Source organism: Siphateles boraxobius, unplaced genomic scaffold (genome assembly GCF_051911475.1).
Source record: "Siphateles boraxobius isolate OS27281-9 unplaced genomic scaffold, OSU_SipBor_1 22, whole genome shotgun sequence".
Classification (NCBI taxonomy): domain Eukaryota; kingdom Metazoa; phylum Chordata; class Actinopteri; order Cypriniformes; family Leuciscidae; genus Siphateles; species Siphateles boraxobius.
In genome coordinates this window covers 35,557,983-35,580,261 of record NW_027508833.1, presented here as the reverse complement: position 1 = coordinate 35,580,261, position 22,279 = coordinate 35,557,983, and the positions used below count along the sequence as shown (strand labels likewise).

At 41.4% G+C, this 22,279-nt stretch overlaps 1 protein-coding gene across 3 annotated transcripts in view; it reads right to left on the bottom strand.

The window, feature by feature from the left end:
* Positions 1–22,279, bottom strand: part of adam12b (ADAM metallopeptidase domain 12b) — a 120,179-nt gene that overhangs the window by 96,413 nt on the left and 1,487 nt on the right. For all 3 annotated transcript variants that reach the window (XR_013206700.1, XM_077239928.1, XM_077239927.1), the window contains exons 2-3: positions 3,196–3,302; positions 1,337–1,410 (exon numbers count right to left, since the gene is read on the bottom strand). Coding sequence is in view for 2 of the 3 variants with exons in the window: in XM_077239928.1 (XP_077096043.1) it covers positions 1,337–1,410; positions 3,196–3,302 (181 nt within the window). In the remaining variant the exon portion in view is untranslated. The remainder of the gene's footprint in view (positions 1–1,336; positions 1,411–3,195; positions 3,303–22,279) is intronic.

Here is a 22,279-nt window from a genome sequence, read left to right as displayed (position 1 = left end):
TGGCTTGAAAAGATCCACACAGGCTGTTTTATTTGTTGCGGTTTTGCCACTTGTTCATCCGTCATTAATATGCAGTGAATTTCTTTGCATGTGTAAGAAAGCTTTCAAGAACTGACACTTCTTTGTAAAAAAGACTCATATAAAACACTATGGAATTGCATTGGATTTCAAAACCATCCAAATATGTTTGTATAGTGGTGTCTTGATGGTTATGATTGCTGTGATGATGGGCACACAGAGCTTTATGAGTGTCTTTCCTCTAGGTTGTGATTTTATATCTGGATGAGTGATGTTATTTGTTGTGTGTTTTTGCTGTGCATGGGAAAGAGTTGAACTCCGCTTAATGTACAGAGAAGGTCAGCCTGTATCGGACGTCCCTGGAGTTTCTTTGTAGGCTCGTTGGTTCTTTCTGTCTGTCTGCCTGTCTATCTATTATGGCCCCATATGTGTTACTTTTAACATTCATGTTTTTTTTAAACATGTAAATATACAATATGTAATTTGCATATTAAACACATTTATACAAAGACAAACATGTTATGTCTATAAACAATTACATACATGATATACATGTAAAAAATATATTTATGTATACATAAATAAACATGTTTATAAGGATTAGATATGTAAATATATAATTCCATATACATCCATATGTTTTTACTTCATATGACAATATTTACATATAATTCATTTGCATATGGGCCTACTCATACACAACATATGCTCTCAGATCCATTCAAGAACATATCAATGCCAAACATAATTCTATATCCAGTTTTCTACTTCAGTTCAGATTTACATTTGAAATTCAGGAATTTAAGTGTGTTTTCAGTTAAATTATAAATAGTGTACAACCTTGGTAAAAAAAGACAGAAGTAAGGAAAGAGTGAGGGGGAAAAATAGACATTTATAGAGTTTTTTTAAGGTTTCATCTGCTTAATATTTCAAGCTGTAGTGTTTCATGCTGCTTGAGTTCCTCTTACTGCATTAGCCATTTACTGTTTTAGCCCAATATTTTTTTGCAAAATGTATTGCAATATAAAATATATTAAATAAGAAAGTGTTACATCATGGTGGCGTTACTTTGTGTGTGTTGGTCAATAATGCAGAAATAAACCTTGTGCTAATCGCTTTTTTCCATGCAGTTACTGGCGCTTTTAAGCTATTTATTTAAGCTTGTGCGTTTTATATTCAGTCTTCTGAAGGCATATAATAGCTGCCTAATGATAGCTTAAGTTACTTTTTCGGTTGAGCATGTGGTTTTGTAAACAACACTGTGTCTGATCATGTGTGTGGCATTTTAAGAGTCAGGAGTGCTGCAAGGGAGACTTACTGGTTCTTCTCCACAGATAAAATCAGCTGTTGTCCTTCTGCTAGGATTAGGATGCGCAGCGAAGCAGGAGGAGTCTAAATAAATGAAAAACAAAACAATCACTTCATGTCCTGTTTCCCTGTTTCAGCCAATTTACTCTAAACCCTGTAGCTTCCCTATTGAAACACACACAAACACTAACACACACACACCCTTAAATGACTTCAGGTTTGATCCAGCACAGCAGACAGAGCCATAGAGCCAAAACGAAGCCCTCCAAATGTCATTTTGCACATAATAATGTGTCAAGCAATGCACAGGGCCAAAGCTAGTGTGTTCATGTATAGCCACTGCATCTTCATTCACTAGACTCATTCAAAGACATGAGGAATATGAACTGAGTTGTACACAATATAATTTAAACATAAACGGATTCTTGATAAATTATGATAAACAAGCCAGTAGTGTTGCCAGAAATGTTCAAGTGAGTGTATCTTGGTGAATCGGGGTGGACCTCTATGCTGTAGCTAAATGTTCTCAGATTTTGTGAATTTTATATATGGCTTTTCATAGTCTATATGATACAATGTATTTGTTTTTTGCAACCTAATGTACAATTGCACCGTTGTAATTTATGGTATTATCGTCTGTGTGTGTGTGTGTGTGTGTGTGTGTGTGTGTGTGTGTGTGTGTGTGTGTGTGTGTGTGTGTGTGTGTGTGTGTGTGTGTGTGTGTGTGTTACAAAACAGTATCATGATAATACTTACTTTTTTTGGACATGGCCCTATGATAATTCCATGTGTGTACAGTACATCTGTATTCTTCTGTGTTTTCTGTACACATTATTATTATTATATTTTTTTCAAATTGCAAAACAGAATCATTCAAGTGTGACCTCCTGAAATATTTCTGAATAACTATTTTTTTCTTACTAAACAGCTGAGAGAGCATATCTTCCTCCATTACTCCAGCTGGACTGATTTGGCTTTAGGCCATCAGTCGGGCCACTCGTGGTGCAGACCGACAGATCCTTTATTCTGAGCAGAATTTCCTCCCTGAAATACGCTACCCTCACCACAACCTCAATCTCCACCTGCAAATGTTTAATAGCAATCTCTTCGGGAAAGCAAAGTAAAGCCAACCATTCGCTAGCACTGCATTTTCATGATATACAAAACGTTTCCCTGACAATGCATTAAAGTCATTCCCAAAATCTCAGACGGTTATGAAAAGCACTGGGTGTTGAGTTTTCGATGCCCAAGCCTCGGAAACGGGCAGTGAAATGGACTCTAAGTGCCATGTGCCAGAATCAGACATTGCTCTCAGCAACATAAGACGTTTGACTGTAATATTCACTGGAGCTCGAGTAACTCAGTGCGGAGACTGGAATCAATTAAGCCTTAATGAGGGAGACCATGTGACTTTTTGCGACAATGTCGCCACGGCTTCAGGCACTTAATCTAATCTAATGTACTCCAAAACAGTTTTCAAGATTCATCACCTCATCACTCAGCCTTTGTGCCTCTGGTGCCATTTGGCAGTCAGGCCTTTCACTCATTTTCACAAATGACCCTTTTAGAGCTAAAAGGCTGTGGCTCAATAATGATACTGACTATGGGAGTCATACATTGTGAACTAATTTGTACCGTAGTCTAATGTTATACCATTTCGAACTGAAGTGAACTTGCACTGGACTCAATATTTTATTCATTTAAAAAGAGTGTATGCAAGTCAGTGCTATTCCAAATCAAAAACTCATATATAAATATAAATAAACACTGGCAACGAGACATCATGATGGAAGTGCAAATGGCTTTCTAGAGGTTTAGGGGAAAATGTGAAAAATGGTATGCAGCAATATATACAGTGCTCTTTCTTACCCTGGAGCGGAGCCAGCTGATTGGGCGCTGCTCTGTTCCTTCCAGCAGTAGCGGTGCCATGGTGTGGTGGTGTTTCAGTTTGTCGAGCACACTTTTTAGTTGCCTCCCTGCACAAGCGACAAAAAAAATACTCCCATTAGTGTTGCAGTGGATACCAGAAACACAATATGCGGTGCTGCTGAGCTCTCTCTCTCTCTCTCTCTGTGTGTGTGTGTGTGTGTGTGTGTGTGTACTGGAGGTAAAAAGTTCAAATGACCAACAGTTATGTGGAATTGCAAACTGAAGACAGCAGTAAGTATGCAGTGTTGCAGTAAAATAGGACCAGCATAAACAGACTCTGAGATAAAGACCATTAACTCAATAAAAAAACCTGGCAGAGAATTAGTATTTTAAGTCATGGGTTCCCTCAGGATTTCTAATGTTTTTTATTATGAGTAAAATAAGGTGCCCTATGCAACAAAATTCAATTACTGAACATTAAATTTTTGCCTTGCCACAATTCACTATGCTTAGCCTACTATAATGATTTATATTTTGAGTGGTCGGACAAATTTGGTGACCTTGTGGAAAATGTCCGCCTACCATACTCAAATAAATGTGGTGTAGGATTTACTTTAAATCAATTTTCTCTCAGAAATTTCTAGTAAATTTCACAAATAATCACAAAGAAACAGCAAGTAACACATTGAATCAAAAATTTTAAGTAGAAAGACTAGAACAGTATTTTATGGAAGCTTGTTTCCGTCACTAAATAAATAAGTAATAATAAAATAATTGCGACTTTTTATCTCACAATTCTGACTTTTTTTCTCACAATTGCGAGTTTACATCTCGCAATTCTCACTTTATTTCTCAGAATTGCGAGATATAAAGTCAGAATTGCGTGAAATAAAGTCGCAATTGCGTGTTATAAAGTCAGAATTGTGAGATATAAAGTCGCAATTGCGTGTTATAAAGTCAGAATTGTGAGATATAAACTCGCAATTGCGAGTAATAAAGTCCAATTCTATCGGGGAAAAAGACAGACTTTTTTCCTCTCAGAATAGTTTATATCTCACAATTCTGACTTTATAACACGCAATTGCGACTTTACATCTCACAATTCTGAATTTATAACACGCAATTGCGACTTTATATCACGCGATTCTGACTTTATATCTCGCAATTCTGACTTTATAACACGCAGTTCTGACTTTATATCTCGCAATTCTGAGAAATAAAGTCAGAATTGTGAGATAAAAAGTCGGAATTACCTTTTTTATTTTTCATTCTGTGGCAGAAACAAGCTTCCATAGTATTTTCTTGTAAAACATACTCCAGTAATCTTTTTTACAACTTTGAAAAACAGTGTAGACTGCAACGGTGCCCCTTCACCTTTTCAGCAGCCTTGGTTCCATAGGGATTTTTAAAAAAAAGTCTTCAATACAATGTTATAAGCCATGAACCAAACCACACACATTACAAGCTTTGATTTAAAGCTATTCTGTATATATTGTAGTTTGAGTATATTGTGTATCTGATGGCTTATTGATTAACAATCAGTAGATCTAGATTCTAGATTATTCTTTTAAGGTTTAAAGTTATCGTTAAATATCAATTCCTCTATGGTGAAAATGGAGATTTATACTTCTGGAACCCAACTATTTCAAACTATGGAGGCAGATGTAGTACTTGCTAAGTAACGAATACTTTATACCTAAGTAACTTAAGCACATATGGTGATAGAGAGGCAAATGTTTTGTAGTGAAGCTTCAATATTACCAGAAGAGACTTTTACCTGAAGAGACAGATGAACTGAAGGGACAATTGTGGTCTATAATATGAAATTGTTTGTGTGCTTTTAAAATGTTAATTGCTAACATGTTGCAATTATCATTGTATACAGTTATGGGATACAATGATAAATCAAGCACATAAACCCACATCCTTGCAAGCATTATTTTAAAACATTAATGGAAGTTTTCTGCTGTGTTCAATTCAACTCATGAAATCAGAATAATTTTCAATGCCCTATTTGAACATGGAAATGTGCAACAAACCTGCACTTGATGTTAGAATTTCAATTTATAATCTCATAAGGAAACTCTGATACTTGTGAATGATGTAAAGTGAACATGGCTGCACCCTGAGAGAATTATATTCACTTTTATCTGTATACTATGATGAATCAAAAGAATGTTTGATGAATTAGCATTTCAGGTTGGGCTACAATTTGATTTCATAACTGAACAAGTCTCTAAAATATGTATGAAAAACAATGCAGTGAATTGATGAGTATGTTGAGTGCATGTCATAATTTGACCTCAGTATTTGTATGAGCTACAGGAACAATGGGGTCCAAAGGTTTGAGGCCCTTGATAAAAAAAGAAAAAGCTTATTCTTTTAGTACCAAATTGCATTCTTTTCTCACACTGGCCTGTAATGAGAAGCATGATAAACTTGACTTGCTTCTGTGTTTCGTGAGTGTAGTTGCATCATCAGTCTAAATCAAAAGGCTTCTCTCTTCTTTCCCCTCAGTGAAAGCGTTGTGCCCCCACAGGGCCAAAGCGTTCCATCCTCAGCTGAACCTCAACACTACGGAATCCATTATGAATGAGGGCGACAGACATGGAGAGAGACACAGAGGCGCACAATAGAGCAGTGCAGCCTTAAGAGCGGCAGAAGCAGCGGAGTGACAGCACAACATGTTTTTTCTCTCATCTCTCTGAGGGCCGGATCCCTCCCTTCTTTCTTTCTCTCCCTCACTGACTCACATACAAACACACACGCGCACCCATCATATGCATTCTGAAGGAAAAGGATTCCACTCAAGAAAAGTTGAAATATATATTTTATATTTGTTATTTTTATAATTAATTAGACAGAAAACTTGAATTTGATCGGTCAATCGCAGCATTCTGCAGTGTCCGATGACGACTTCCTTCGAATTAGATTTCTCCACAGAGTCCTGTTTTTTGCTTGGCAATCCCAGCTGCCAACTGGGATCTGTTTATGCTTGAGATCTCTTTTAATTGTCTTTAAAGCACAGCTTTGGCCTGCCTATTCCACGGTTCCCCTCTTTGAGCTGGGAGTAGATAATCTGTTTTGGTAATCGACTACTGTCCAGTCTGCTCAGATGACCAGTCCATTTCAGACTGTGCTGGATTAGTGTTTCGTACATACTAGGTGTGTTGGTTTTGTCTAGTAACTCTTTGTTGAATATATGGTGCCACCATTTAATGCCTAGAATTTGTCTCTGGTGTCTCATCATGTAGGCAGTGAGGTTGTGTGCTTGGGTCATATAAACTGTCCAAGATTCTGCTCCATATAGAAGAGCTGTGAGAACAATTGCACGATACACTGCACATTTTGTCTTTATGGTGAGGTCTTTGTTGGAACAGACTCTTTCTTTTAGTCGGCGGAATGCCTGCAAAGCTTTAGATTTACGTAGATATAATTCGGCATCTAGTTTGTTGTTGTAGATGACTATTTGTATTTGTATACTATTTGCATATGTAGTTTGGGCTACCATAAATGCATGAATATGGTAATTATTCAGTTAAATAATTCTTTCAAGTCAATCATGGATTAAATCCAGGTACCATTGTATTACCATTTAGTAGGGATAGGTTAAAAATTATTTCTCATTTTTAATCAATCCTCATTTTGATGAACCATCGATTCCTAAATCCCAATAATTGATCTTTTAGTCTGTGCTGTTATGTGAACAAAACTTCACTAAACATTATTTGTTGTAGCGCACAGCCCATCCAATAAATAACAATTTATAGATTCTCAGCTTTCAGATTCGGTCCATTTTATTATGAAATTCAAACAATAAATACAAAGTTTTGTCATGAAACTCTAGATGGTGCAGGCTGATAGGTCCTTAACTCAATTTGTTAGGGATTACATTGTTATCTACATAGCACCGCTGATTGGTCACTGTGGCATTAGCAGCCAACGAGCTTGCTGTTTAACATTCAAATACGTGGCATTGTTTGCCGTGAGCAGTCTGCAGTGCGCTTTTAGAAACCCTCCACCTTCCCCAGCTCCAGCTGTATAGATCTGCTTCGGCGGTTATTTCATGTATGTTAGATGCTTAACAAAATTAACATTTACTGTACCTGATGTAAATCCAAGTCAATCTATATTGAATCAACTTAAATCAATATTGCAATCAAATCAAAATGCATGTGAATCAAAATCGAAATTAATTGTGTCAATCAATACCCAGCCTTACCATTCAGTACCACAACTATGGCATAGTACTTTTGGTAAAGGTCAGAACAAAGATATTCAAATCCTAGATTTGATATTTAGATATAAAATGATATGATCACAAAATCATTGCAGTGGGATACTATAGGAACCAAAGAGCTCCTAAATACACATACGAAGTGGACTAGCATGCCATGGTTAGCCATTAATAGAGAAAATGCTCAGTGAGAAACTTGTCAGCTCATAATAAAACACATTCGGTCTGTTGGGCTCATAGCTCTCTGCTGCTGGTTTCTCAGACACCCATTATTACCCACGATTCAGCATTCTGAGGGAGACAGGAAGTGGCAATGTCAGCCCCCAGCCCCCCCCAGACCCAATTTCCTTTCTGTCATTGTCATTTACCCTTCCCTCTCCTTCTGCTTTTTTTGTCCAAGATTCAATTTAAGAATAAGCTTTGCACACTTGCATAAAACTGGCATTTGTTTTGTGTGTAATCAGGAAAAGAGTAATAAATCGTCTTTTTTTTTTACCTATTCATGCATGCAAGAAATAAACTAAACATACACATGGATAGATAATATACAGTTAGTCATTTTACATCAATTAATTAATATTACACCAAATCACCTAATAAATATTAAACCAAAAACTACCTTTGAAAAAATGGCAGTGACACAATACAGTAATGCTATCGGATAATAAAACCATGTACTTTAAAATATACACTAGAACTGAAAAGTGGCCAATATTCATGTGCTATTTATTTTCGTAGTATTGAAGGGACTTCAAAAACCATGGTAATACCTCTCATCATAATGCAAAACAGTCACAAGCCACATCAACAAAATGAACAGAGCTCAAGGCATTTCACTGTCACCGGTATTCACACACCAGCTACTGTTTTTGTACAGTGTCTAGCTGTGGTTAAAGCTCTCCCTGCATGTAAGCAGATCACATCAGCCGGGTTCTGGAAGTAAACATCCTATTTACTTTCTTTACACACACTGGTTAATAACAATAAACTTCTCAAGACTACCATGATCTCTGAAGTTATTAATCAATAAGCTTCTGTTTAAGTTGTCATTCAATACGTTTCTTCTTTCAATCTCAAACAAATATATATATATATATATGTGTGTGTGTGTGTGTGTGTGTGTGTGTGTGTGTGTGTGTGTGTGTGTGTGTGTGTGTGTGTGTGTGTGTGTGTGTGTGTGTGTGTGTGTGTGTGTGTGTGTGTGTGTGTGTGTGTGTCATTGTTTTTATTTGATTCCATCATTTATATACTGCATCATGGGCTGCATAGTTCATTGTCTGCTTTTTAAATATATTTTTGCTTCAAAACAAAGTGTGTAATGACTTAATTAATCTCAGGGCTGGTTAGTTTGGTTTATGGCTTTTTTTTTTAATCCCTATGGAGGAAATGAATGGGGCAAATTCTTCCGGAACCAAGTCTGCTGAAAAAGTGGGCGGTCATTGTTGCACTCTATATGCGTACATCTCTGCTTAGTATGCAAAAAGAAGTATGTCAAATGAGTAGAATATTAATAAAGTAGCTAGACAACACCCAGACAGTAGGGCTGCGCGATTAATCGTATTTAAATCGTGATAATGATTCCTCTCGGTTAATAAAAGATAATCATCACAATATTTCCCCCGCTGATTATTTGTCCTGAAATAGTTTTATTTTGACATTTCCATTATCTTGCATTGGTAACACGCCTCCACTGTCATTCCTTCAGAATGTAGATGTGTGTACCTTGAGCTTTTCCTTTCCTTCCCTTTCCTTCACGCCCATATCACGTTCAAGCTATTTGAAGCAGGGTTGATGACTTGACCAGATTTATTATTCTAGTGTCAGCGTGAAAACCCCAGAGAATGTGTGTAGGCTTACGCGCATGCGCATATGGATGTGTTTTATTGAACATAATGAAATTCCATTGAGACTTCTAACTAAATACAGCACTGATAGCAGCAAGCCAAACAATTCTTCAGTTCACTATATAATGAAGCTTGAGTGCTTTATAGATGTTCTGTTGGATCAGTTTGGGGCCAGAGAGAGGAAATAAAGCAAAGGTTTGGGGTATAATAAATGTATACATAATAAAACACCATAAATGCATAAATTAAATGCCGCTGCCCAGTAATTATTTATCTAACATTTTCAGTTGTATTCTCTTTATTGATACAAAGACAATTTACGTTTTAAACAGACCACAAAGGAAAAGATGTTTATCAGCTTTTATGTGGGAATTTTGATGACGTGTGGGACCACTGCACGTGTTTGTAATGGTGTAAAGTATTTCCAATACGAGAGATTTTTACTGCGTTCTTTGTCTAAAAAACTTTCTGTGAAATTCACGGAAATTGAAAGGCATGATAATTCGCACATTCTATTTGGGTAGAAGTACAAACGTTGTACTTGCTTACCTACTTTTATTTTATTATTTTTGCAATTTGACATACCATACCCCAGCTCAAAATGTCTATTTAATGAGACATGGGTCTAATGTACCAGTCACACACTGGATAGAGCTTAAATGGGTAAATGCTGAGTCCAACCTTATTATTATGAATCATTGGGAGTCAGCACAGTTCTTAAATCATTGTGAATCATACAAAACCAAAGAACTAATCTGTTAACTTTTAGACTCAAATCTGACCGAATTATTGGGTCTGTGAGTCAGTAACTACAGCAATTGGTTCATATTCACAGAAATAATAATTCTGTCATTAAAGAATCATTAAGGGAAACATGCAGGAAGCCATGTGCTTGCACCAAACAGACAAAACACACCCAAACTTAAGGGCACATGGTCACGCTCACAACAAGACAAGACACAAGCAGTGTCAGAGCTCTGTCACCAAACCAAGAATAAACAGATTGAAGTGACAGGACTCTTACACAGATAAGTTGAATTTTATTTGAACTTGCTGTAAAGTTTGCAAATTACCAGATTTGCATAATTCCTTTAGCGAATCAAGCGCTTAAAGAATACAACGCAATCAGCGATCACAGTTCAGTCAAAAAGATAGTGGCAACCTGTCAGCAGTCACTTTTAAAGTATCTCATATTCAGAATAAGTAATGAGGACTTTATTCTACCACTCGGCAGACAAGTTAACGATAAGTTTCTTGTTTGCACCGTCTTCAGGTTTCTGAGTGGATGAGATGAATACATTAGTACTCTCCTAACAGCCTGGAAAAGCAGCGTCAGCACTTTGAGAGTCAGCTGCTGAAAAAGGACGAGAGATGAGAGATTGAAAGAGGAAAGTGCGATAGTGAGCAGAGAGAACTGGAGATTAAGAGGGTGTCAGTTCGAGAGAGAGCGAGTGTGTTGGTAAATGGCTAATGCGGGTGTGATGGTGTGAATGGAGGGAGATTACTGACTGACAGAATCTATAGACTTTGTGACCTTGCTATAATAATCGCTCTCGCTCACTCTGTCATTCTCTCGCTCACTGAGCTCACTGGTATTGATGTGTAGCTACAGATTATGAATTTGAGGCTCAGTGACGAGGGAAGAAAGGAGAGAGTTTGGAAGATCGTTTGGAAGAGAGTTTGGAAGATCAGATTAAATGGTTGAGGCTGACTATGAGTGATATCTTATGATATTAGACTCTTTAAACAGTGGCCCTTTATGGTTAAGCACTTCTGATGTTCATTTATCCTGGTGAACATATATTCATCTCCACACATTGGTTTTCTATTTTAATCAATTAATATACTACTGGATTCATAGTCAAATTTAAAAATAAAATAAGGAATGAAAAAAGAAGGAACATTTATATCAGATAATCAATAAAGGTCTCATTTAAAACATGTGGATAGATGGACGGACCGACCGACAATGATTTCCTAAATTTCTTCCTTTTCATTAAATCACCTTAAAAACATAAATGCACATTATTCTCCAATCAAGGTCCATATTCTCATAAAACCTAGCATTTTACATGCTCCAGAGTTTCAGCTATTGGAATATAAATACAGTGATCATACTTCGAATAAACAAAGATGTTTCTCCCCCCCTATTTAGATCTGACATCTATTACACTGTTGAATTTAGCCCTTCTGTATTTTTCGATTCATTAACTCGCTTCTTTTAAGGGTTGTGAATCACTTCATCTAACTTTTTTATTATAATTTTAATCATCTCAGAATTAGTTTCTTATGGACATGCACGAATATAAGTACACTATATTGCTAAAACTATTGCGACACCCCTCCAAATGATTGAATTCAGGTGTTCCAATCACTTCCATGGCCACAGTTGTATAAAATCAAGCACCTAGGCATGCAGACTGCTTCTACAAACATTTGTGAATGAATGGGTCGCTCTGAATTCAAGCGTGGTACCGTGATAGGTTGCCACCTGTGCAATAAGTCCATTCATGAAATCTCCACACTACTAAATATTCCACGGTCAACTGTTAAGCCTGTTTTATGCTTCTGCGTCGAATCAACGGCGTACCCCCGCAGACCCCTCTGCGTCGCCGCGAACCCCTCCGCCGTAGCTCGACGTGCACCTCCAAAAAATTTTAACTACGCGTCGAGGCGACGCAGACCACAAGGGCTGTGATTGGTCAGATGCACCGCGATGCAACTCAACCTGACGCAGAACCATAAAACGGCCACGACGCCGTAGGAGTGACGGCGTAGCTACGCCGTGGAGTTGACGCAGAAGCATAATGAGGCCTTAAGTGGTATTATAACAAAGTGGAAGCAATTGGGAACAACAGCAACTCAGCCACAAAGTGGTAGACCACGTAAAATCACAGAGTGGGGTCAGCGCATGCTTGAGGCGCAGTGCGCCGAAGTCGCCAACTTTCTGCAGAGTCAATAGCTATGACCTCCAAACTTTGTGTGGCCTTCAGATTAGCACAAGAACAGTGTGTAGAGAGAATGGGTTTCCATGGCCGAGCAGCTGTATCCAAGCCTTACATCACCAAGTGCAATGCAAAGCGTCAGATGCAGTGTTGTAAACACTCCACCACTGGACTCTAGAACAGTGGAGACGTGTTCTCTGGAGGGATGAATCACTCTTCTCTGTCTGGCAGTTCGATGGACAAGTCTGGGTTTGGCAGTTGCCAGGAGAACGGTACTTGCCTGACTGCATTGTGCCAAGTGTAAAGTTTGGTGGAGGGGGGATTATGGTGTGGGGTTGTTTTTCACAGGTTGGGCTTGGCCCCTTAGTTCCAGTGAAATGAACTCTTAATACATCAGCATACCAGGACATTTTGGATAATTTCATGCTCACAACTTTGTGGGAACAGTTTGGGGATGGCCCCTTCCTTTTCCAACATGACTGCGCACCAGTGCACAAAGCAAGGTCCATAAAGACATGGATGAGTGAGTTTGGTGTAGAGGAACTTGACTGAGTCCAGCCCTCAACCCGATAGAACACCTTTGGGATGAATTAGAGCGGAGATTGCGAGCCAGGCCTTCCCGTCCAACATCAGTGCCTAACCTTACAAATGCGCTTCAAGAAGAATGGTCAAAAATTCCCATAAACACACTCTTAAACCTAGTGGAAAGCCTTCCCAGAAGAGTTGAAGCTGTTATAGCTGCAAAGGGTGGGCCAACTCCATATTAAACCCTACGGATCAGGAATGGGATTTGCATATTAAGGCAGACGTCCCAAAACTTTTGGCAATATAGTGTAAATATTCGGTTACATCAGATGTTGAAAACAAGATGCTTGCATGACTCATAAATAATCAAAATATAACCAATTTCTGACTCGTAAGGTAATATTGTTGTGCTTGTTAACATGTTCACTTGTTAATTAAATTAGTTAGTCCCGAAGTTATTTACACTTTCATTACTAAAAATCATGTATGTGGTGTTTGTGAATAAGCTAAAAAAAAATGCTGCATGCTTTTCATTTGGCGCGCTTTAAAAATGTTCTTTTAAATGTTCTTTTTTAAAGTAGAATCAAACAGACTACAATGTAAATAATGTTTTGTATCAAAATTGTCTTAACTAAATATATAATCCTGAATAAATATCTGCACAAATGCAACGCATTCACAAATACATGTAAATGAAGTAAATTTTGAAGACCGTTTAGTTGTCTAATAGCACGTCCAACATTTTGACAAAATGTTTGGCGAAAACCATACACACACTATGACAGCGAAAGTGCAAAGAGCTCAGACCCATACACCACCTGACTGCACAAACTGAGCACTATTATCTGAGCCACAATCAATAACTGGGCTTTTCTGCCTATCAGTGAATGACAGTGTGTTTGTTTGTTTGTTTGTTTGTGTGTGTGTGTGTGTGTGTGTGTGTGTGTGTGTGTGTGTGTGTGTGTGTGTGTGTGTGTGTGTGTGTGTGTGTGTGTGTGTGTGTGTGTGTGTGTGTGTGTGTGTGTGTGTGTGTGTGTGTGTGTCTGTCTGTGTTTGGCTCTGGATCAATGCAGAGAACAGCAGGGGTCCATTCAACATGTCAAAACGGTTTCAGAAGCTCAGACACAGTGAAAGTGTTTTCAGTAGACTTCAGTGTCTTATACTATAAGACTTAAAATATTGAAATGATCATTAGAATTAATGCATCTGCTTTACATCAATCCACAAGAGATTTTGCAATAAGTCCTTTTTGATCATCCTTAACATGTGTAAGGATGATTGGCTTATGTGTGTGATAGCGTGTGTCACTCTCCAGAAGGTAAAGCCAGACCCCTCCCATACAGAATGGGTTGGTCATGGAGGCCAAGGCCACTGTGAAGTGGCTGCTGGGACAAACCTGAATCCTTTTAAACAGAAACACAAACGGTCCAGAATCAAGTGGGTGCGGTAAAATAGTGTCAAAATTTGGTGATCACCCCACCCTTCAACAAAGCATTATCCCAAAAACACAGAAGTGTTCTACCTATCTCTTTCTCACATGAAAAACAAACATACACAGGAAATGAACTTTAGATTTCAACGGAAATTCCCACCAGATTCACCACTATTTTATCAATGCGTTCCTCTTTCTCAGAGTTTACTACAGGGGTGGTCACACTAGACTTCTATTGATTTCCATTCATGCGCATGCGAATGTGGAAGGAAAAGAAACGCAAGCTCATGCAAATTATGCTGTATTCCAAAGCTCTGCGACTTATCACTTGACGATGTATAACTAACAGAAGATTGATACTTCATGGTGTGACCTCTTAGCTGAATTAAAAGTTCATCTTAAAAATTGCAGGAATGCAACATAGCAGTAAAGTGTATTTGATTGTATATTTTTTTATTTTAGATGTATTATATGCTAAATTATGTTTTTTTTTTTAAATAAGCCACAGAGTGCGATATCATATGATAACGTCTCAGGTTACGACTGTAACCTATGTTCCCTGAGAACAGGGAACGAGACAATACGTCAACGACGCTATGGGGAACGCCTCAGGCGTGACAGGTGTCTGAAATCACTATCAAATCACGTCAATCATATTGACCGGCGACAGCCCGTGAATCATTAGCGTGAATGATTAACGTGCGACCTGGAAGTATAAAGGGGCGCCTTGCAAACATGACAAATCACCTTATCGTCTGAAGGGACTGTACGGTAGGCAAGCCCCGCGGCATGGCAGGGAGACGTATTGTCTCGTTCCCTGTTCTCAGGGAACATAGGTTACAGTCGTAACCTGAGACGTTCCCTTTCGAAGGGAACTCAACAATACGTCAACGACGCTATGGGGAACGATATACCAACGCCGCCATGCTAAGGGGAGTGCATGCCAAGTGGCAGTGACAACTGTCAGAACCAGCAACTTCAAATGAAACGCTAGAACCACTCACCATCAGGTCACACTGGGCTGTCAGTGACAGCATTCCCTACGGTCATAGCCCAAGCTACAGCCTCACAGAAAAACCTTCATAAACATGGTTAAATGAAAGGTCTACCTGGGCCGGCTCCGGGCCTGGAACCTCAGCTTCCAATTAGAAGGGGTCCCTTCTAGGGAATGTGGCTAGGGAACCCAAGGGAACCCCAGCCAGTCACTATTCAGGGGAACGTACTCACCCCGAAATGCCACCAGGACGGCCTGACCTGGCGCCAGTACATAGACACTTAGTCTGGCCAAATCCTGTCTGTCTGAAGACAGAGCCTCTGGACAAATGCCTTAAGTAAGGCATCCAACCCGAGGGACTGCGAAGCTGGCAGTGAACCACTCGGCCCGGATCTCAGAGACAGGATATCCCGGAGAGTATGACTCAGCATAGTGCTTTCCGACCCTTGCTAGCGAGGGGAGTTTCTCTACTCGATCCACGGATCAACCCAGTGTCTGTGTTTCAAGACACTGAGGAGGCCTGTGAAGGCCTAAGGGCTGATCTAACTGGGAGGCCTCACGAGAGGCCTACGACCGTCTGACCAGACTCAGGAAGCCGCATGCTCAAAGAGACCCTCGTGAGGGGAGCACAAGGTCTGCCTGGTAGGCAAACCAGGCTGTAGGCAGAAAAGGTTCCGGGAGGGAACCTTTAGCAGAGAATGAACACTTTAGCGAGCCAGGGCGCAAGCTCGCCTTCAGCAGCTGCCTATTAAGGCTCGCTGAAACTGATAGCAAGAGACCACTAGCTTCATAAACCCAGCACCACTAGGGAGCGTTACAGGGAGGCCCGGAGAGGCCTACTACCTGATCCTTTAGGGAGGCACGTGAGGCCTACTACCTGATAACCACAGTACGTGGGAACTCCTCCTTCAGGGAGGCCCGGTGAGGCCTGCTACCTTACAACCACAGTATGTGGGGAGCTCACCTTCAGGGAGGCCTGGTGAGGCCTACTACCTGGTCACCACTATCTGTGGGAACTCACCTTCAGGGAGGCCTGGTGAGGCCTACTACCTGACCGTTCTCATTCAAGGAGGCCTGGAGGAGCCTACTACCTGATAATCACAGCATGTGGGAACTCACCTTCAGGGAGGCCTGGTGAGGCCTACTACCTGACAGCCACAATATTTGGGAGCTCACATCCAGGGAGGCCCAGAGGGGCCTACTACCTGATAGCCAACGTAAGTTGGAATTCGCCTTCAGGGCGGCCGGGTGAGGCCTACTACCTGATAACCATCTTAAGTGGGAATTCACCTTCAGGGAGGCCTGAGTGGCCTACTACCTGATAACCACTGGTAGCTTTGAGCCCTGAGTCCGGGTGAAAGTATAAGGTGGCCTGCTAAGGCCAGCCAGCTGGGGACTCGCCTATCAGGGAGGCCTGGTCGGGCCTACTAGCTAATAGCAAGTCATATTCTGCCATAAAGTACACTGTTGGAAACCATACTACACAGCATAATTCACTAATGGGCTTCCAGTAGCGCTATAAGGTATGTCCCACAATGTTGGGACTCACCTCAGAGGAGGCCTGTTTAAGGCCTACTACCCATCAGTGAGTCAACTGCCCGAACCACCAAGGCCAACCACGTAAAGTGAGCTGGCCTACAGTGCCCTCTGGGGGGCTGTCCAATCAAGGAGGCCTGCTGAGGCCTACTACCTAATGGCGCAGCCTTCGTTGGCAGAAAAACTGTTTACACAGCGCCTACAGCATCCTGGTGCCTAATCACATTGCCCATGGCAGTGTACTCCGCAAGAAAGCTAGCACCCTTAAAACAAGGGGAGTACAACATACGCCACTCTGCCTCAACGGAGGCCCCAGTTAGTCAGGGGCCTACCATCTATGCATGGGCGTCAGCTCAGGGCAATGCTCTGGCTTCAGGGGAGCGTACTTCGACCAAAGAAGAAGTGAAGCTTACTTCATACTCGACCCGAGCCATAGTGGTGCGAGGTGGGATAAAACAGAACTGGGAGTGAAGTGCTCAGACCTACCCTGTATCACAGGGGAATACTCACACCTCACCCTGAGGTTACCAGGGTGCGGGCCTGCCAGCGGCTCTAGGGGTCCTAAACTGGCGGCCTAAATCCGTAGGCCAGTTCTGCATGGCAGAGTCGGGCAGGAAACCCAGTCTTCTTCGTGAAGCGAAAGACGGCCTAACCCTGCTTAATAAAGACATATATACCACGGAGGCCTGTTTGTGGCCTACCATGTCCTTACAAACCATCCTCAGCACCACGCTGCATTACTCTAGGCACCCCAGAATGCAGAGAAGGGGGCGGGCCTTGGCCTAACGACTCCCACGGGAGGAGGCTGTTTATACAGGGATGCTGGAAACCAACATTCACACAGTGAAGGGTCAGAGGAAGAAATGCTAAAATTTTTAGCAGAGCGCCTCTATTATCCCTGGCACAGCCTAGGCCAGCTACAGAGGCGGCCCTGGTGAGGGCCAGCCTGCAAGCATAGATCAATCTGAGGGCTCGGAGGAGCCACAGCCTTACTAAAGAATATAGTCTGTATTATTCCATACAAAGGGCTGCAGAAACGCTCAGCCTAATGAAACCCAAACAGAGCTCAAGGGGCGAAATACTCAGGAAGAAGTCAACGGACCCGTGGGCCGGACATAAGATCTATCTGAAGCTCTAGCGTCAGTCAACACTCTAAGTAAAAAATTCTAAGAGAGAGACCAACTACTCTACCCTGAGGTGGCTAACAGCCCGAAGGCTAACATAGTTATCGTTCTGGCCAACTAACGGGGAACTTCAGGGCCCTAATGATCCAGGAAACTTCTCTTACCTTATTACCTTGACATGACCCCATAGCTCTATACAGGGAACGAGGTCTGTAGAGAGATATATCTCGGAATTTTAATTCACAAAAATTAACTCTTAAAAGACCAGTCAGCTCACCTGCGGCGTGCGGAGTGAAGACTCGCCAGATAGTTCTTTACGACCCTGGGGTCCACCACTTTACATGCCTGAAAGAGGCGTTTCTACTAGCCAAGCCTAGGCGGGCCATTGGAACATCGTTCTTATCATAGGCCCAGCCCCAGGCCTGATGTAATGAACGTCTGGGGAGTCAGAAGAGAGGAGAGGGCTGGATTTCTTTTTAATGAAGCCCTCCGGGGAGATTATCCATCAGCGACACGCTGTGCGCTTGTGCTGGATAACCTCCCTCAGATCCCTCTTCTTGCGGGAGTCACGCCTCTTCTGCGCCCTGTTCCTCCACGGAGGGGGCGCACGAGAGGCGACACTGGCTCTCTGGCCCTGTCTACGGTCCTCGGACCGTGAAGGGCCAGTTCCTCCCGCCTGCCTGGGTGTGGAACCGGATCTCAGCGGTATGCAGGATCCTGCAGCAGGTCGGCCTGATATGCCTGCAGCACCGCCATAGTGTGCAGGGAAGCACCAGCCTGAACCGCTGTCGTGTATGCTCTGCCATTCAAACGTGCTGTTGACTTTAGCGGTTTGGATGGCAGGGTTGGAGCTCTCAGTGTCGACGCCTGCCCAGACACGAGATAGTTCGCAAACGACTCGTCAAATGGGCGGCATCGACACATACCCATGCTCTGCGATCCCCTCAACATCAGCGAAATTAACCCGCTGATGTCGGTGAATACGGGCAGAGTATGGGCTCTTCCATGCCCTCTCGATCTCCGTGTGAAGATCAGGAAGGAATGGAAGGCTCACCTGAGCTGGTGTGTATGGCAGGGGAGAAACCGATCGCCAAGCCTACCGCGAGCGGTCTCTCCTCTAGCGCGTCGCCATGGCAGCTACAGCCTGTTGGCGGCGCGCTCCACAACATCCACCAGGTCTGCATACACGGGGCAGGGTGGCTGAGAGGGTTCAGGATCTACCTGATTATAAACCTCCTCAGCCATCTCCTGCTCGTCCTGAAGAGCAGCAACTGCAGGAAACCATTGGTGCCTGCAGTTCGCCCTCGTCAGCCGTCGAATCATTTGAGAGGTTTACAGGACTCTCAAGATGATCGATGAGCTCTATCTGGAAGCCCATGATGCAAGTCGCCGCTCTGCCTCGGCACGAGCGGGACCACGCGGACCAGACGTTGAACCCCCTTCACTCGAGAAGAGGGCCAGACGAGAGCGGAGCGTTTTAAGAGAAAAACGCTCACAGTTCACACAGAGGATTCCCTCGAGAACCTCTCGTGCGCGCTCTTCTCCCAGGCAGGAAAAAACACACTCGTGTGCTGTACATTTCATTTTCTTACCGTTTCATTGAGTAGCGTTTTCAAACAGACAGTCCCTGAAGACGATGAGCTGATTTGTCATGTTTGCAAGGCGCCCCTTTATACTTCCAGGTCGCACGTTAATCATTCACGCTAATGATTCACGGGCTGTCGCCGGTCAATATGATTGACGTGATTTGATAGTGATTTCAGACACCTGTCACGCCTGAGGCGTTCCCCATAGCGTCGTTGACGTATTGTTGAGTTCCCTTCGAAAGGGAACCACTGCAGTGTCCATAGAAATTTTGTGTGCTCAAACTCTAGAGCGCATCTTAAGAATGAGTTTTGCCCACTGCATTTGACTAACCCCAAAGCAAGACATCAAAGAATAGTTATACATCATCGCACCATAGGCCCCGCCCACTCGCACTTGAGTCTGTCGACAACAGGACAAATAGAAGAGTGAATGAACCTTTGCTTTGATGCATCCAGTTAAACAGCATGTTTGCATCTCTGTACAGACTTCACAGTAGAGATGCGCAGATGGGCTATTATTTCATCCGCAACCGCATCACAAAACTCATCATCCGTCCGACATCCATCCGTACCAACGTTTTTGACCAATTTTCAAACCCGCAACCGCCCGCCATCCGCTGATACAAGACACTGCTGATGACAGCCGCGAGACTAGAAACCGCCCGCCAGCCGCCCGAATTTAATTAAAATATTTTTTTATATTTCCGCAGAGTCTGCGGCTATAACCGCCAACCGCGCATCTCTACTACTTCACAGGGATCCCAGCTTCGGAAACAAGTGGATGGTTTATTTTAATGGCGTCCCGGATCGCATTGGAGGATATGTTTGTTCGGGGTATTTTGTTTTATTAGAATAACAACGAAAAGATTAATTCCAAACAAAGCATTAGGCTACTTAATAAATCTGCCTTTCTGAACAAATTATTCAATAATCAATTCAAAAAGATAGTGACTGCATCCAAATATACAGTACATGCTTCTCTACTATATAGTAGGTGAAAAAAGAATGCAAAATGAGTAGCATGTCCAAATTAACCGTATTCATTAAACAGTAGGCAAGCCAATAATTCCCCAGATGACCAATCACTTCCAGCAACATCTGAAGTGTGCATCCAATTGACACTTTACTATCCCTTTTAGCCATTGGTGAGGATATGTGAAAGACAGAGAAGGAAAGACAAATCGAGAAATGCAGTATGTCCGCATTACATTCATACTACACACATTCATTCTACATAGAACATGCTTTTTAACAGTTGCGAAATACTTAAAAGAAGTGCCTATTCAGAGACGATGCGATATCAGACACAACCAGTCACTTGCTTTGTTTCTGATTGAATCAGCCATTTTGAATGAATGAATGACTCACTTATTAAGAATATAAGAATCTCTTATCCTGCTGCCATGATCAATACAAAAACAAATTATACAAACATCTCTTTAAATAAAATGTTATTAAACAGTTATGTTTTTTTGCAACATGGCATGGCATTTGCCCTGAAGAGTTTGGCCATGCAAAGCAACTTATGATTCCAGTAGTCATTCAAATCAGATATAGAATTCGAATATTTCGATTTCGATTAGATTTACAGACTACTTGATCAGCAATTCCACCCACTTAGGCAGATTATAAGGATTTCAGCCATGGATGAACACATTATAAACACACATACACATACACGCACACACAAACAGTGTCAGAGCACAAGAAACAAATTAGCCATGGATGGATAGTCTCAAATTGCATTTTAATGGCTCTAGGTAATTTTTGCTGTCATATGTGATACTGTGAAACCATGTCAATCCTGCTAACTTCAGGAGCTTGCCAACCCTGGGAATGAGGTGCTAACAAGAGCAAATATGTGACTCTCTCTCTCATACACACAGGTGTCTGCCATTAAGCGCAAAGCCAAAATACTGCCCTCAAAAGGTGTTGTTTCAAGACAGCACCCCTCAGTGGCTGAGCCACTTTTATACACACAACTATACAGTTAATCATGTGACTTAAATTAAATAAAAAGGCACATGAAAGACATTATAAGACAGTCTTTTAATTGCATTCTATTTCTTTTGCTGTGAACCGAGTTCCAAGAGTCCCCTGCAATCAAAGCTCTGAAACATATTATCATCCTGCCTTTGCTGTAATTACTATCTTCCTGAACACCAGCTTAGAGGAGTATGCTCTAGTGAAAGAGAGAGCAGAGGAGGAGAAAATCTGAGATGTGTAGAACAGATGTGTTGAAGGAACAATATGATCTGATGAATTAAACGGTGAAACTGACCAGTGAAAGAGAAAACTTAACCTTAACTGACAAACCTTAACAAACTCACACCTTTTACGCCAACCATCTGCCACACTGAAATAAATGCAGCACATGTACATGCCAAAAACAAAGCCTTTTAAGCGTAATTCCACTGACCTCATTAAACTAGAGTTCTGACAAGCACACGTGTTTTGTCGAACACAAAATATATATCACTGGATCAAGTGCACTGTATATACAGTAGCCGATTTTCACCACCAACATCTATGACTGTAAAGTAAATAATAGTCAGTGCCTTTACATGTCTTCTCATAGTAATACATACAAGAGAATACATACATGTGTTGTACAATTATTTTAACCTAGTAGCTTTTATTTAAATTCAATTCAATTTATGTTTATTTCTATAGCACTTTTCACAATAGATATCATTTCAAAGCAGCTTTACAGAAAATGCATGTTTCTACTTGACAATTAAGAGCAATTTGTTATCAGAAGTGACTGTGTCCAAGAAATTTCCAGTTTTAAGATAATACAAATATTGTTTGTTAGCTAAGATCATAAATTCATTTAGGCAGAGACAATGATCTCATTAAAG